Source organism: Microcebus murinus, chromosome 4 (assembly GCF_040939455.1).
Source record: "Microcebus murinus isolate Inina chromosome 4, M.murinus_Inina_mat1.0, whole genome shotgun sequence".
Classification (NCBI taxonomy): Eukaryota; Metazoa; Chordata; class Mammalia; order Primates; family Cheirogaleidae; genus Microcebus; species Microcebus murinus.
Window position 1 is genome coordinate 55,690,756 of NC_134107.1, and position 17,816 is coordinate 55,708,571.

The window sequence follows — 17,816 nt, forward strand, 5'->3', positions numbered from 1 at the left end:
CTTGGGGCAGAAACTGGCATTCCACAATGATATAGCAAGTAGAGTGATGATAGTCACAAAGTCATATAAACTATAATCCACTAACTTGTGAAAAATATTTTCTATAGTGTGATAAACTTGATCAGAAGACAGAGTGTGGCCATGAAGAGTGTGGCCAGTCTGGAAGGATTCCTGGAGAAGTTGTGTAAAGTACTATGGGTGGCCAGGAGAAAGAAAAAATTTTCTCTAGGTAGACTAACTGTACATCCACGTGTGTCTGCAACAATCTTGGTTTTTGCACACCACTGCAATTATTAATAATTTCAACCTTGCAGTTGAACTTCAAAGGAGTCCAACTTGAATGATAAACTATATGGTCGTTTTGTCTTTAAGAGTCAATAATGATGACTGGCTGGAAATGAGAGACTCAAGTTTCTCTAACTATCCTTTACCACCTTCTGTCTTCAGGACTTGAGACTGGTGCCATCTTGGTCTGCCATGATCATTTTCAACCTGAGCAGTTACAACCCAAGAAACTTTATTCTGATGGGGATCCCAGGCCTGGAGCAATTCCATGTGTGGATTGGGATTCCCTTCTGCATCATCTACATCATAGCCATTATGGGAAACTGCATCCTTCTCTACCTCATTGCAGTGGAGCGTAGCCTTCACGAACCCATGTTTTTCTTTCTCTCCATGCTGGCCATGACAGATCTCATCTTGTCCACCGCCACTGTTCCAAAAACACTCGGTATTTTTTGGCTTGGGGCTCGAGAAATCACTTTCCCAGGCTGCCTTACACAAATGTTCTTCCTCCACTTTAGCTTTGTCCTGGATTCAGCCATTCTGATGGCCATGGCATTCGATCGCTACGTGGCCATCTGTTCCCCCTTGAGATACACCACCATCTTGACCCCCAAAACCATTATCAAGATTGTTGTGGTTATTGCCTTTCGAAGCTTCTGCATCATCCTACCAGATGTATTTTTGCTGACACGCCTGCCTTTTTGTAGGACACGCATCATTCCCCACACCTACTGTGAGCATATAGGTGTTGCCCGGCTCGCCTGTGCTGATATCTCTATCAATATATGGTATGGATTTTGTGTTCCTGTCATGACACTCATCTCTGATGTGATCCTCATTGCTGTGTCCTATACCTTCATCCTCTGTGCTGTCTTTCGCCTCCCCTCCCGAGATGCCTTGCAGAAAGCCCTTGGCACCTGTGGTTCCCATGTCTGTGTTATTCTCATGTTCTATACACCTGCCTTTTTCTCCATCCTTGCCCATCGCTTTGGACACAATGTCTCTCGCACCTTTCACATCATCTTTGCCAACCTGTACACAGTTATCCCACCTGCACTCAACCCCATTGTGTACGGAGTGAAGACCAAGCAGATTAGAGATAAGGTCAAACTTTTGTTTTCTGCCAAGGGTATGAAATGATGTCCAACTGGGCAATGGAAAATCCAGTATAAGTTTATAATGTAGAGAAATGTAGCAAGAATGAAGAAGCAAATGTTGTTTAAAGAGAGAACTGCCTATAGATGATTTGGTGTAGCCACAAGCTGGCATGATCTATATGAAGCAGATGGTCCTCTGTATGTGTTTGTTTGTTGTGTAGGGGGTTGTACAGGACATGATCATGTGAGCAGGAATAAGGAGATAAAAACACACAGCTGAATTACTCTAAATGGAAAGAGCAATGAACTTGGAAATTTTGATTTGCACCTATGATGAGCAATATGTTGTTATGCAGTATAGTTCTACTTTAAAATTTTAAATAATTTATTTTTAAATCATTCTTAAAATGTATTATTAATAAATAATAATTACCTATATTCATGTGGAAGCACTGATGTTATTATACATGTATACATCATGCAATAATTAAATCATGCAAGGTATCTATCACCTGATACACTTATCATTTCTGTGTGGTGAGAACATTGAAAATCTACTCTTGGCAATTCTGAAGTATACAGTACATTATTTTTACCTACAGAAGCCATGCTATACAATAGATCACTAAATTTATTTCTCTTTTCTAACTGAAACTTTAAGCCCTTTGACTAACATCTCCCGTCCCCATCCACTTCCTGTCACCTCTGGTAACCATAATTCTCCTCTTTACATCTATATTAACTCCAGTTATATAAAATTAAGCCACATTCCATTGTATAGGGAGGGATTCTGCTTTCTGAGCCTGCTTGCTAAAAATGTTTACAGATACTAGGAGATTTCCTGGTTTCTCTTATTCTCATCTGGTTATTTCCATTTTGCTGAGAACATACATCAGCCATTCCTGATATTTTTAAAAATGACCTGAAGGAATAATAAATAAGTAGATTCTGAGCTAATTTAAAAGTACATTCTCCTTTAATCCTGACAGGAGTTCAAATGCATGATTATGTGCTGGCATGCAAGAATGGCTCCCATGAAAATCTAATGACCGAGGAAAACACAACAAAACCAAGGGGACGACTGTGTGTTCTGTCTCTTCCTTTTCCCACTGTCTCTCTCAGGCCCAGTTGTCTGCTATTATTTTTCTCCCCTCTTCGCAGGAGAGTTTGTTTATTTCTATGACTTCTTGATCTCTTTACTGGCAATGCTATATCTCAGTTTTTATATGTGATCTTTCTGATGATTTCAGTGTTTGCTTTCTGAGCTCATAGGGTCAGTGTTAGGATTAAAGAATAATATAGATGGATGTGCTTGGCAGATTGTAAATGTTGTTCTAATAGTATCTGCTATGTTAGTATCTTTACTAATTACTGCTGCCTTTCTCACCTCAGACACAATATGTTTAAATTTTGAGTTCGTCATTTTGTCACTTAAAATCATCCTCCTCTTTACTGATTATGGAAGATGAAAAGAGATCAGGCTCAGTTTTGCTTTCCCCAAGTTCAGATTTATGCCCTAGCTGCCAATGGCTCTTTCTGGTGAGGAAGGTTGGAAATTTTTCTGTGCCATTATCGGACCATGAATAAAATTGCATGTTCTGGTTTGTTTTCAAAATTGACAATTATACAAAAACTCAGCAGGAAACCTTTCCCAACATAAACTGTCTTATCCTATATATTTCCCCTTTGTGCAAATTTCCCAACTTACATTAGAGACTCTATCAATAGGGTAGTTGTGTCTTGTTTTATCTTTCCATCCTCAGAGTTTAGTACAGTATTTTAAAAATTGTAGGGATCAATGAATAAGTCCCTAGCACCTTTTCTTCCAGAATTTCCACATCTAACCATTCTTTAGATCTTCCTTATTCCTTTGGATTTAGTCCTGCTCACTCTCCCATCCCATTTGTCTCCAGCTTAATCCAGATACTTGGAACTAGTACCTGGACAAAATATTGCATATGTGCTTTATTTCCTATGTCCATGACAATTAGGGGTAGTTTCTGTGCTTAGAAGAATAATGTAGGTCGTATTAAAAATGAGTGATGGAATAGATTTACAATGCATGCTTTAAAAGAAAGGAGGCAGTTTGAGGTTTTTATGCTTTTTATTTGACATTTTGCAGCTAAATTATTAAAATTAATAGGCACGTGATTTATTTATTATAATTTTAGTCCAATAACATTCACAAAGCAGCTGTTATATGAAAGAAAATGCATATAAACTAAAAGTAGAGACATGGAGCAAGGATACACACTGTTTATAAGAAAGAAGAGTAAACCATACAAATAGATCATTTATGCAGATAATTTCAATCTTACATACTGCAATGATTGGAGTATGGTACTAGAGGAGTACAAAGTAACCATCCTCAACCACTATTGAAGTCACAGAAAGCTTTCTGGAAGAGCCCATTTCTGTGATATGTTTTGGAGAACACAAAGAAATTGAGCCTCAAGAATAATGGATGAGACCTGCCAGCCAGAGGGCATTGCCTTAGCTTAGGTGGGAAACCATGTGGTTCAAAGGTCTGTATGTCTAAGTTGGTGGAAGAGTCATTCGTTTGCATGATGGCATTACTCAGAGGGATTGGCAAGGAGAAACATGTGTGTTCCTAAGCCAAAGTGTTTGTCAACTGTAGGGAATGGACTGGAATATCCATAGAAAAGGTTTGTAAAATGTCTCATAGTTTCATGGTATTGTTGGCATTTGGAAATTAATTATTAATCACACTTGAAAACTAACTATCTGCAATTTGGGAATTAGTAACTCTACAAGTCAATTCCCCAAAGCTAGTTATTAAACATTCATCAATTGTTATACACCCCTGGCAATAGTCCTCTTGAAGCTAAACTCACAGGCCTGAGTGTGGCTGAAATAGTGACTTAGTCCTTATACAGCTGCACTTGAGCTTCAACCATTCTATTGGGATCTCTTCTTCCGAACTCTGATTTTTATGTTCCCTTGGTCATTTTTTTTTTCCAGTGACACTTCATATTCCTCAGCTTGGCAGTATTGTTGGGGGTGGTGTGATAACATATTATTTTATTGGAATTTGTGGGGAAAAAGAAGAAAACAGAGCGGGAAGGAAAGACAGGGATAGGCACAGGTACAGCAGCCACCATAACACACGGGATTGAATTTCATTGATCTAGAAGACTGTTTACACTAGAAATTTGCATTGCGCTGTGTGGGGTTTAAAATATTTATATTATGAATTTTATCTTGAATGCTCACACAAAGTGTCCTGTACCAGAGATTTAAAAAGTTATTATTCATTTTAAAATCAATGAATAACTATGTTGTCCCCCGACAACTGATTCTAACTCCTCGAACAATGCAAGGAAGGCCAGGAAAAATGCCATAGGCATTCAAGATGTACATCATAGGCAAGACACAAAGAGATATATTCTCTCTGCTTTAAAAGCCAAAGAGAGTATTCTCTAACCCCAAACCCCTACACATACCTCCATCCTTCTCAGAATGTTTCCCTACAGTCTAATCGAAAATGAATCTCTCCAGGGAAAAGATAAGGCCATTGTCACTAGCTTTACAAACCTGAAATGTCTCAATACTTCTGGAGTTAGGTAAATCTCTCTGGAGTTCTCTCAATATCTATGTAGTTCCAAATTAATTTCTCAAGGCTTGTGCTTAGCCCAGCATCCAAAGTTTTCGTGAAAAATTATCCAGAAATCTTCAACTCAGAAACACATAAAATATTCTCTCTATACCCCATAGTATTTGAAGAATCTGAGCAGGCAGTTGAGAAGAAGGAGGTTACATGGTTATGGAGTAAGGTAAAATTTTCTTAAAATTCCCACAGGGGTTTCTGAAGATGGGACGTGCAAAAGGCATCAGCAGCTCACACCACCCAGTGTAAAGACAGAGCACATGGAGAGCACATAGTGTCTGTTGTCATCCTCCACCCAAAGGGGGCAGCACACAGCTGACAGGGAAAAGCTGCAGGAGGACACTTCACAGTAGCTAAACCATTCCTGGTGGGAAAAGAAAGAGTAAGGGAGATGGAAGCACTGCACCAGTGGTGATGCAAACTTTAGGATCCCAGGACCAATGAGTACACACATGACTGAATAAATAATCCTATTGTGAAAAAAAAAGGTCTTCTTGCTTATGGAGCCAACTACACTTCCCCCAGCCCCTCAATCTCTTATTCTGTAGTTTAGGACTCCAGTTGTGAATCACAAGGCTCAGGTCCTTGTTTACTTCTCCAAACTCTTCTCCTGATCTATTCTTTCCTTGCTGTCAGCCTCCACACACCTAGGGTGCTGCCCATAGGAATAGAAAAACAAACACCACATACAGCCTCTAATAATTGGGAGCTAACTGATGGGCACACCTGGACACAAACAGATGTAAGGGCCATTGGAAATCAAGAAGAGAGGAAGGGGAAAGAAAGGAAGGGTTAGAAACCTACCTATTGGGTACAACGATCACTATTTGGGTGATGAGCACACTAAAAGCCCCTATGTAAGCATGATAAAATGTATCCATGTAACAGAAACATTTGTATTTGATTAATATTTTGAAATAAAAAATATATCAAATAGAAAAACTTCATGGATATCTCTACTTTTAAATAGAGAAATCCAAACAATCTACATTTATAATCCTAAGGGATATGATTAATTTTATGTTAACTTGTTTTATGCTTTTTGTGTCATTTACTACACAAATATCATATATGTATACTATTTGCCACATAGTCTATTGGCTCGATAGAGAATTTTCACTATATACCTGGACGTCTAGGAAAAGACCCCTTGGCTCTGATTTCCAGCCCTACCATTTCCTACTGAGTGGCTTTTGAAAAGTTACTTCTCTCTGCTTCAGTTTATGCATCTTTAAAGTGTGGATAATAGTATCACCTATCTCACATGAACTTTAAGATAATTAAAAAATGATTTCAAGTAAATACCTTTAGATTTGTGTAGTATATATAAGGTTTTCCAAAAATATTAGCTCTTGTTATAAGTTTGCTTATTTGCTTTTATCATGAACCAGGATTTAGAACATAAATTCTATTTTTCGTCCATTAGAGGGCAACTCTGTATTTATAACGAGCACAAATGAACCGTTATTTAGGATATAAATTCTATTTTTTTCCACTAGAGGGCGCGTCTGTATTTATAACAAGCACGTTTGAACCAATTTTCTCAATTTTGTAACCAAGATTCCACATTAATTCCTAAGGGCGGACTAGAGACGGAGGCTCATATCCTTTCTCACATTACTCTCCACGGTGAGGTATCAAGCATCACAGTTCCAAAGAACTTTTGGTCTGCAAGCCCTAACGGTCTCTAAATAGTGGCTGCGATATTAGAATGGTCATGTAAATTCGGGTAAGGTTGGTGTGTGCTGGACAAATTGCAGTTCCAGCAATCCACTTCTTTACATCCTTCTCTACACCTGCATACCTTTTCTACATTCTTGGCTTATAACAGTGTGTCGAGGCAATCACCTGGTGTGGGAAGACAGCATCGAAGAGCAGGGGCTGTGGAATCTAATGATGTTGGCTCTGCCCCTTACTAGAAGTGAGATCTTAGATAACATTACTTCCAAGAGTTTCTGCAAACAAAACAAAACAAAACATAACAAAAGAACAAAAAAAGATAGGTATAAAAAACATATCTCACGAGGTTGTTCTAAATAACATAGTACTATATAAGAACCTGGTACATAGTAGGAGCCTGTAATTGTTAGTGATTTGATTTTCCCAATTGTGACCCACTTTTACAGCTTCTTTCTATTCCTGCATGTAGTTAGACTATGTTCCTCTATACTTTGGGGCACTGGCATGTAGCCAGTGCCCCAAAGAAAAGACAAATAAAAAATTTCCTTATTAGTCACAGCTGGGGTTTTAGTTTCCTTGCTCTTATAGGCAGAAGTCTACTCAGTCATTCCAGCTGCAGCCAAACAAATTCTGTGTCTAGGAAATAATAAATTCGTATGTATTTTTTTGCTTTTGGAAACAAAATCTTTTTCAATTCCTTGTGGTTGCTCTAAAATCATTATGACACTTTTAATGAAACCAATAAAATGATTGGCAAATCTGAGGTTTTGTTTCAGATTTATGCATTATAGAATTTTAGAATTGGGGAGGGCGGAGCAAGATGGCAGTCATCAGACTGACCAAAGTATCAAGTAAAGAGGCCCTTCTAAGAGCTGTAAGACAAAAGAAGCAAGTGACATACAAGGGAAAGCCAATTCGAATAACATCAGACTTCTCTAATGAGACTTTACAAGCAAGGAGAGACTGGGGCCCCATTCTCACTCTTTTGAAACAAAACAATGCCCAGCCTAGAATATTATTCCCTGCAAAACTAAGCTTCATATATGAAGGAGAAATAAAAACATTCTCAGAAAAGCAAAGGCTCAGAGAATTCACCAAGACAAGACCAGCCCTACAAGAAGTACTTAAAACAGCGTTATGCACGGAACATCATAATAATAATCCACGGATATAAAAACAACCAAAACCCAAAGATATTAAAGGCCAGATATTACAATGGCTCAAGACAGAAATCATAGCAACAACATCCAACCCAACAGAATGATCAGTAATCTACCTTACCTATCAGTTCTCTCAATAAATGTGAATGGCTTAAACTCTCCACTCAAGAGACATAGGCTGGCTGAATGGATAAGAAAATACAGGCCAAGTATATGCTGTCTTCAGGAAACACATTTAACCTGCAAGGATGCACATAGACTAAAAATAAAAGGGTGGAGATCAATATTCCAAGCAAATAGAAGCCAAAAGAAGGCTGGTGTGGCAGTTCTAATTTCAGACGATTTAGTTTTTAAACCAACAAAAGTAGTAAAAGACAAAGAGGGTCATTATATAATGGTGAAGGGCACAGTCCAACAAGAAGAGATAACAATTTTAAATATATATGCACCCAACTTAGGTGCACCCAGATTCATAAAGCAAACCTTACTGGAGCTAAGCAAATGGATTAATAGCAACTCCATAATCGCCGGGGATTTCAACACCCCACTGACGGCACGAGACAGATCCTCCAAACAGAAAATTAATAAAGAAATAATGGACTTAAACAAAACTCTAGAACAATTGGGTCTGACAGACATCTACAGAACATTCTACCCAAAATCCACTGACTATACGTTCTTCTCATCAGCTCACGGGACATGCTGTAAGATTGACCATATCCTAGGACACAAAGAAAATCTCAAGAAATTTAAAAAAATAGAAATCATACCATGTACCTTCTCAGATCACAGTGGAATAAAACTAGAAATCAACCCTAACAGAAACTCACATTTCTACACAAAAACGTGGAAATTAAACAACCTCCTACTAGAATTTTAGAATTTATAATTCTATAGAATTATAGAATTTTATTTATATATTGTAGCAGGGTAGGGAATTACTTCTGTGATGACACTGCAAGGTTTTGGATTTTAATGTGGTTGCTCCTATCTAGTTCTCAATATAGGTCCCAGCATACACTACTACACAAGCAATGTTTATCAAATAAATGAATGGCAATAATTATAAAATTATTGATTTAAGTGTGCAGATGCTTTCATTAGGCAAAAGAAGGCGACAATGGTAAAATTCAAAACTAATTTTTACTCAATCTCGAGAAAGTCAGATCTTGAGATGTGGGTGGGTGGAGTTCCCTGCAAGGAATAAAAGGCAAAAGCTAAATTCCTATCACTAATAAAATGGAAAAGTATGTACAGCCTAAGTGGGTTTGTGACGTGACCAACTCAATGCACTGGTGGTCCTAAATCTCTTTTTCATCTTTGTATCTCAATAGTGATGTAGTCCCAATATAAAAATATATATCTATACAATTCATTATCTCTAATGTCTAATTTGGTCACAGTGAGCCATTTAGTCACTCATTCGGTCAATGAATACCTATTTTAAGGTATTTGCCAGGTCAAATAAGGGTTGATGTCTGATTTACCTCTCATATCTAATATGTTCTCAAAGCCTATGGCTTCCTTCTGAACAACCTCTTGGATTCACCAGTTGAGTGAGCAGCCTCCTCCCTTACCACAGTAGTCCAAACAACTCATCACTCTCACTTGACCCAAAATACCAGAGTTCTGCACAGTCTCTTTACCATTAGACTATGTTCCACCTCTGTACTGCTACCTCATTCACATGTTTCTGGATTTATATTTCTTCAATAGCTCTCAACATATCATTTTAACAGGAATGCTATGCCCTTTGGACTCAAAGAGTTATGTTTGAATTTATATTCTCTTTCACCATGTGACAACACCTACATGCATTGTTTCCAAGATATTTGATGTATTTTGAATATCATAAATAAAATCATCATCATGCTTCACTTAAAAATGGGGATATATTCTGAGAAATGGGCCCTTATGAGTCATTAAGAAATTTTGTCATTTTGTATGAATATCATAGAGTATACTTATACAAAACTATACAGTGTAGACTACTATACACCTCGGCTATACGGTATAGCCTACTGCTCCTAGGCTACAATCCTGTACAGCATATTACTGTACTATATACTGTAAACAATTGTAACACAGTGGTAAGTATTTGTATATCTAAACATATCTAAATAGAGAAAAGGTACTGTACAAATATGCCATTACAATTCTGTGGGGACACTGTCATATGTGGAGTCCAGAAACATTATTTGGCATTTGACTGTACTACAAAGTATAAATAGGAAAATAAAGGTGAAAAGGAAAACAGACATAATTTTTTTTTTAATTAACACAAGAAATAGGCTGGAAATACACTATCCACCTGCTACGAATTCCTATTCTGTTATTACATGTGGGGTAGAAATTTAGCTCTAAGCTTTCTAGACATCTATGTGAGAGTTAAGCATGATGAGTTACATAATTCATGGTGGCGATAATAGTAGAAGCTAATCAATGGTTCAGAGAAGCAAAACTGCTCCAGATATAAAGAAGAGAAAGAGACATTTTCGGAGAGCTCTTGGGAAAAAAAATAGGCATCCAGTGATGTAATGAATCACATCCTTACAGAATATGCACTTTCCTGGGACTCTTCAGTTCCTTATCTTAGTACAGAGATGTGGTGCACTCTCAATTTCCATTCAGCAAAAGCTAGTAATTCTTGGAGGAGCCAATATGATGCTAATCTCTTTACTTCTGATTTAATCCAGCTACTTTAGAACATTCAGAGTACTGAGCGAACCACAATCCATCTTAGAGATTCATTCATACAACAGTATTTAGCAAATTGTTGACATTTCCATGTCTGAAACTATATTTCAAGTACTCTATGTGCTATGCTGAATAAAACAGAAATACCCTGATCCTCATGTAGTCTGCAGTCTAGTGAGGGGGGCAGACCTCAATTATGTAAACACACCCAAATGAACATATAACTTCAGAGTGCATCAGGTTTTACAATAGACTGAGCAGACAAAAATTAAAAACAGTGCTCTCAGAAACCAATTATCAGAGGAAACCAACTTTAAATTAGGTAGAAAGGAAAAGCCTTCCTGAAGAAAATTACATTTTCTCTAAGAAAGATGGAAACCATGAGAAGTCAGTCAAATGGGGTAGGGGAGGGCATGATCCAGGTAGAGAGATTGGCACATGGAAATTACAGAAGTGGAAAAGGGCTGGATCCATCAAACAACTGGAAACAGCAATGGGGTGTGGGGGTGGGGAACCTGCAGACATGGGCCACCTGTGGCCTCTCAGATCCTCGACTGTGGCCTTTTGACTGAATCCAAATTTTACAGAACAAATCTTCTCAATGAAGGGATTTGTTCTGTGAAGTTTGGATTTGGTCAAGGGGCTGCACTTGAGGATCTGGAGGGCCATGTGTGGCCTTGAGGCTGCAGGTTCCCCTGTCCCTCCCCAGAGAGAGAATAGCAAAAGGTGAGATTGTAGATGATGGAAAAATTCAAATCATTTTATGGAGTTTTTTTAGTATTCTAAGAGTAATGGGAAGTCATGGAGATTTTAAGCAAAGTGGCATCACAGTCCAAATTGTATTTTAAAACATTATTGGTAAATGTATTGTTTTTGTTACAGAATTTGTGATGAAGTTTGTGAGAGTTATTGGAGGTGAGGATGGGGTTTACTGGACTCAGCAGCCACTCTATAGTGCTCTTTCATACACACTTTAATCGTTAGTAGGAGGCAGCCTATTTTGACCCAAGAAAACTACATTTTAAACAGGCCAAGGGAAAGGCATCTCAATTCCAAACAGAAATAAACCAACAGAATGCCTTCCCATGGTGCTAAGGAGCTCCTGTAAAATAACTTTGATTCCTTGTTGTAAAAAATAGCTACTTGCCAGTTGAGGTAATTAAATACGTACCAAAATTAACATGTATAAAATATGAAAACAGAAATTTCCATTTTAATCATTCAATTATTTAATCACTTAAAAATAGCAATAGAATTTCGAGTTAAATTGTTATATAGGAGGTGGTAATTGAATTGTGGGGACTTCCATTTTAAAATATTTGATTTGTACTCCTTTATGATAAGTAAATAGCAGTGAAGGCACTGTTCCTAGATCATGCTAATAGAATCATTACTTTTGTACAGAAAGTAGTGGTGTGTTATTGTTATTGTTATTGAAGTGTTTGTAAAGGGTCATAGGCACAGTTCAAGTATTTATGATGCAAATTGTAAATAAAGAGGGGAACAGCTAAGCATATTCCTATTTTAGTCTGCTGGAATTTAGTAACTAATTCCTGAGAAAACTATTTATATTAGACCAAGTTCTTATGACAACATTTAACTCTTAAATTCTATGTAATCTTATGTGTGTATCAGGTGTTTTCAGTGCTGATACAATATTTGTGGAAGTTACCTAGAACCAGCTCTTCTCCATATAGTCCATAGTCAAAACACAAATAAGTAAATAAAATAAAAAATTTATTCATAAGAGGACAAAGAGTATATCAAAGGTAAGAATTGGAAATTTTCATGTCTTAAGCCTACCTCCTCTTTCTATCGAGATAATGACCCAAGAAAATTCAACTTGTAGTATATTAACCCAATTCTGGTATGCATTAGACTGGCATTTTTGATAAATTTTATTAGTCTTGCAATATTTGGCATAAAAAGCCATTGAAAATGGAATTAGTATTCTGTGTCCAAGCAGAAAGAAACATATCTATGGATGAGATAAATGCAAACAAATGAGCAATTTTGGACCCTCTCCACTCAGGGTTATGTTGAATATCTTTGTAGGCATAGCATAGAGAGACTGCATTAACTAAACTCAGGTAAATTGACTTGGCTGTCAGGATTGTGGGATTAGAGCCTGTTCAGTAAAAATTAAGATCTGAGCCTTTAGAAATTAATGACAGTACCAACAGGCAGATCCAGCAGTTTCTCCATAGGAATACATTTTATGTACTTTAATTGTCTTTACTAATAAAAATGTATAATGAACTTTCAATTTGAGCTGAATTCTCAATAATGAAAATGTAATGTGGCCAGTCATGCAAATATAGGACGAAGATAAATAAAGGTAGAGGAAACAGCAAGTGCTGAGATCTTGACACAGGAACAAAATGACATTTAAGCTAAGAAAAGACATAATCAGATGTGCATTTTAGAAAGAAGTCAGTCTGCAGTGTGGAAAATACACTGAAGAAGACAAAAATGAAAATAAGATGATCTCTGAAGAAGCTACTGGAGCAATTTAGACAAGAGATAATGGTAGTTGGGCAGTGGAAACTGAGAAAGAATAAATTTAGAGAATATTTTAACAACAATTAAAGTTGGCAAAAAGAAAGAATCCTTATGAGTAGTGAGGTGCTGTTTGCTGAACTTAGGAGCCCTGAAAGAAGAGCAGGTTTAGGGAATAGTGGATACAGTTTAGAACATGATGGTTTGGACACTAGCTTGGAACATTTAGCCAAAGATGTTTCAAATAAGTAGCCATTTGGGACTCCCCACCCCACCACCCAGGCACATCCTCAGTAGTGTTTCAAATGAAATGTTATCCAGGACTTTTTCCAAATCAGCCCCAACGGAGATAGTTCTAACCAACTTCCTTGTCTTCTGGTTTTTCTGCTTACATCCACATATATACTGGTGGCCCAGTGAAAAATACAAAACATCCACATCCACTGCAGAGCTTATAACACAGATTCTAGCCACCCCCTCTAAAAAATAGTATTAAAATACTTTGAAGTGAGCCACGTAATCCTCACTTTAACAGGTGCCCTACATTATTCATCTGTATTATGAGTTTGCCTCTATGTTAAGCATTTTCGCAAGGGGCCAGTCCGTGGCCCCTAGGAATACAGTTCTGGACTTTTCACTCCTTCCCTGTCTTCCTTCAAATCTGGTCTGAATCAAAGTCCCTCAAACAACCAAGACTCACTGAATCTTGGGGATCAGGCAAAAGAGAAAGAAGAAAAAGTGTGTCAAAAGAGTATTTTGGAAGTATTTTCACCTTCTTAATTTGTCAATCCTTACATTAATACAATTGTAAGAAGTAGGTATTAATATAAGCACCTTTCAATGGATATTAAGTAACTTGTCCAAAGTCATTTATTCTAAGTGGGGGCATGAGGTTGAAACAGGCATTATATGATAGGCAGGTACATATCAGCTCAAATGCCAATGTATAACAAAATAAAATAAAGCATCTTGAGTCAATAACAGAAAAGCATGGACAGGGTTAATGGAAACTTCTCCATCTTCTTCCTGTGAGGGTGAGAAGAGAGGCATCAGAGTCCCTAAGGTCCTAACTTCTTAAATATTCCCTGGATTGAGTAGTAGTGAGAGAAAATAAATGGGCAGGGAATTAAGCTCTCTACCAGAACTTCCTTTCCACTCCACTCTGTTCTTTGGTTTCTGTGTCTGCCCCTGGCAGATTATCTGTGTGTCTGTCAGCCCACTCTTCTTTTCCTTTAGCCTGATCCCAAAGATTCGGTGAGTGTCGGTTGTTGGAGGGGGCTTAGATAGGAATAAGGTTTGGAGGAAGACAGGCAGTAAGTGAAAAGCCCAGGGCTCTATTTTCTAGGTACCATGGACTGGGCACTATAACCTTCTTCCCTGAGCAACTCCCATTTATGAATGGAGGTCATGGTCTCCAGTACCTGTGTGTGTGCTCCACTGAATGGGCACCAGAGATCAGAACGGATGGAAACTACATAGCTGGGTGAAGTGTAGCCACACTTAGTATTGTTCAGGCAATTCTGTATCAGACATATGACAAGAACTCATAAACCTAACCTAAGATTAGAATTAAGTGTGCCAGTATGTGTGTGTGCCCAGGGGTGCTCTTGTCAGCATTTATGCATCTGCCTATTTCTGTTCCCTCCTTTACTGTGTAGTCTGACTGCTAATGATAATGTTAATGTTACAAAATATAACCTAATCCAAAGAGGTAAAGTTTGTTATGTGCTTACTATGTCCAGACTGCATTAAAGCTTATTTTTGGGTCTTTTTCATTTTGTCCAAATAATAACTGTAAGAATTTGAGATAGTAATTTCTTTTATAAGGAATTAAATATTCTATCCTAACTTTATGGTCCTTATGAAACAAAGGATCATTAAGTTTGAATAGTTTTCCCAAATTCACAAAGCTAGTAAATTTTTGAACTGGGATTAAATTAAGTTCTGGGATCTAGCTTTCTGAAGCCCCAGAGAGCATACTGAGTGTCAGTGTTGTATCAAGATACTGTGGACATCTGTGCATATGTGTGCATATGTGTGTGAAAGTGTGAAAGTGTGTATCTATCACAATGTCATAATCACATCTAATAAAACTAACACAAATTCCTTTATATCATCTAATACCTATCTCTTATGTAGTTTTGCCTAATTATTTATCAATTGAATTCTATAGCTTATTTGTTTAAAACGAATCCAATCAAGAACCACATGGATTTGATTGCTCATTTTCTTAAATTTATTTTAATGCTGAAATGAGTTTTTCTCATTTAATACCATCTCTCCTATCCTTTTTAATGGCATTGGCATGTTGACAGAAAAAAAAAATAAGAATGTGTTGTAGATTGTGCCACAGTATGGGTATGTCTGATTGTAGATGAGAAGTCTGAGGGTTCATCTTCTGTGTGGGTGCCCAGGTGTTTGTCAATTCTTTTGGACGACTGGGCACACAAGACTGTATTTGAGTACATGGAAATATAAAAACTAGAGAAGACCTTTCCCCACATATGTATGAACAAAGGATGACTTCAGACAGGCTGGGAGAGCTATGATTCTAAGTATATGGTTTCAGGATGCTGGAGCCATATGTTGCTTGTGTATGTGAGTAGCCTAGAAGAGGGGTTTTCAACATGAAGGTTCTGACAACCTAACCAGGTCTCTAGTGTTAGCAAAAGATGAATTGTATGCTCTCAGTAGAAAAGTATTAAGTGAGAGAATATATATCTTGGTTTAATGTGTCCATCTAATAGAATATGTATTCACAAACAAATAATCCTTTTGAACAGAAATCCTGATTGACTGGGTTAGTAAGTCTAACATATTAGGATATTACACACTTGTGTAACAGGTTGCTGGAAAACTATTATTTTTTTTTTTTTGGAGAAGTGCTCATGAGCCTAGTTATAGGCAATTTTTCTAATTTAAATTTGAGTTACACTTGTCATCTAGCATAGTGTAGGAACTTAGGTATTGTTTCCTTAACTGAATTAGATTTTTGGATGGCAATGAAGTGGTGTTGACCTCACAAATTTAAGAGACATAGTCATCAGGTGGCCTTGAGAAAAGCAAGCGGTTTTCTTAGGACAGATATTGACATCCACAATGACAGAGCAAGTACAACAATGATGTTCATAATGTCACATAAACTGTAATCCACTAACGTGTTAAAAATATATCCTATAGTGTGATAACTTGTATCAGAAGACAGTGTACAATGAAGAGTGTGGCCAGTCTGGAAGGCTTCCTGGAGAAGTTGTGTAAACCACTTGGGTGGCCAAGAGAAAGGAATTTTCTTTAAGTAGGCTAACTGTACATCCACATGTATCTGGGACAATTTTGGTTTTTGCATGTGGCTGCCATTATTATTAATTTCAACTTCTCAGTGGGACTTCAAAGGGGACCCACTTGAATGATAAACTATATGGCCACTCTGTCTTTAGGAACCAATATTGATAATTGGCTGGAAATCAGAATGACTCAAGTTTCTCTAACTATCCTTTATCACCTTCTGTCTTCAGGATTTGAGACTGGTGCCATCTTGGTCTGCCATGATCATTTTCAACCTGAGCAGTTACAACCCAGGACACTTCATCCTGGTGGGGATTCCAGGCCTGGAGCAATTCCATGTATGGATTGGGATTCCCTTCTGTATCATCTACATCTTAGCCATTATGGGAAACTGCATCCTTCTCTACCTCATTGCAGTGGAGCGTAGCCTTCACGAACCCATGTTCTTCTTTCTCTCCATGCTGGCCATGACTGACCTCATCTTATCCACAGCCACTGTGCCTAAAACCCTCAGCATCTTTTGGCTGGTGGCTCGAGAAATCACATTCCCAGGGTGCCTTACACAAATGTTCTTCCTCCACTTTAGTACTGCCCTGGATTCAGCCATTCTGATGGCCATGGCATTTGATCGCTACGTGGCCATCTGCTCTCCCTTGAGATACACCACCATCTTGACCCCCAAAACCATCATCAAGATTGCTGTGGGCATTGCCTTTCGAAGCTTCTGCATCATCCTACCAGATGTATTTTTGCTGACACGCTTGCCTTTTTGCAGGACACGCATCATTTCTCACACCTACTGTGAGCATATAGGTGTTGCCCGGCTTGCCTGTGCTGATATCTCCATCAACATCTGGTTTGGCTTTTGTGTTCCCTTCATGACAGTCATGTCAGATGTTATCCTCATTGCTGTGTCCTACACCCTCATCCTCTGTGCTGTGTTTCGCCTCCCCTCCCGAGATGCCCGCCAGAAGGCCCTGAGTACCTGTGGTTCCCATGTGTGTGTCATTCTCATGTTCTATACACCTCTCTTTTTTTCCATCCTTGCCCATCGCTTTGGACACAATATCTCTCGTACTTTCCACATCATGTTTGCCAACCTGTATATTGTTATCCCCCCTGCACTCAACCCCATTGTGTACGGAGTGAAGACCAAGCAGATCAGAGATAAGGTTGTACATTTGTTTTCTACCAAGAGTCTGGAATGATGGTCCACCGGGCAATGGAAAAGCCAGGAAAAATTTATAGTGCACAGAAATGTAGCAGGAATGAAGAGACAAATGCTATTTAAAGAGAGAAATGCTTACAGAAGATTTTGTGCACCAGGTACGTGTCATGATCTATATGACAGAGATGTTTCTATTATAAATAAATTCTTGATGACCTCTTTTCTTCTGGAATAACGGATTATACGGGATAAGATCTTGTCATCAGGAAAATGGAAGTGAAAACAGACCGGTGAGTTAGTCTGAATGGAAAGGGAAT

General features: G+C 38.0%; 2 protein-coding genes across 2 annotated transcripts; both read left to right on the top strand.

The window, feature by feature from the left end:
- The first annotated feature begins 465 nt into the window (after window positions 1-465).
- Window positions 466-1,425, top strand: LOC105883486 (olfactory receptor 52H1-like). Its single transcript, XM_012786607.2, has one exon. It carries the CDS (start codon window positions 478-480, stop codon window positions 1,423-1,425), a length of 948 nt encoding a protein of 315 aa, XP_012642061.1. The 5' UTR covers window positions 466-477.
- Window positions 1,426-16,579: 15,154 nt separating this feature from the next.
- On the top strand, window positions 16,580-17,539 carry LOC105883487 (olfactory receptor 52H1-like). Its single transcript, XM_012786608.3, has one exon. The coding sequence runs from the start codon at window positions 16,592-16,594 to the stop codon at window positions 17,537-17,539; it is 948 nt and encodes a 315-aa protein (XP_012642062.2). The 5' UTR covers window positions 16,580-16,591.
- Window positions 17,540-17,816: the final 277 nt, after the last annotated feature.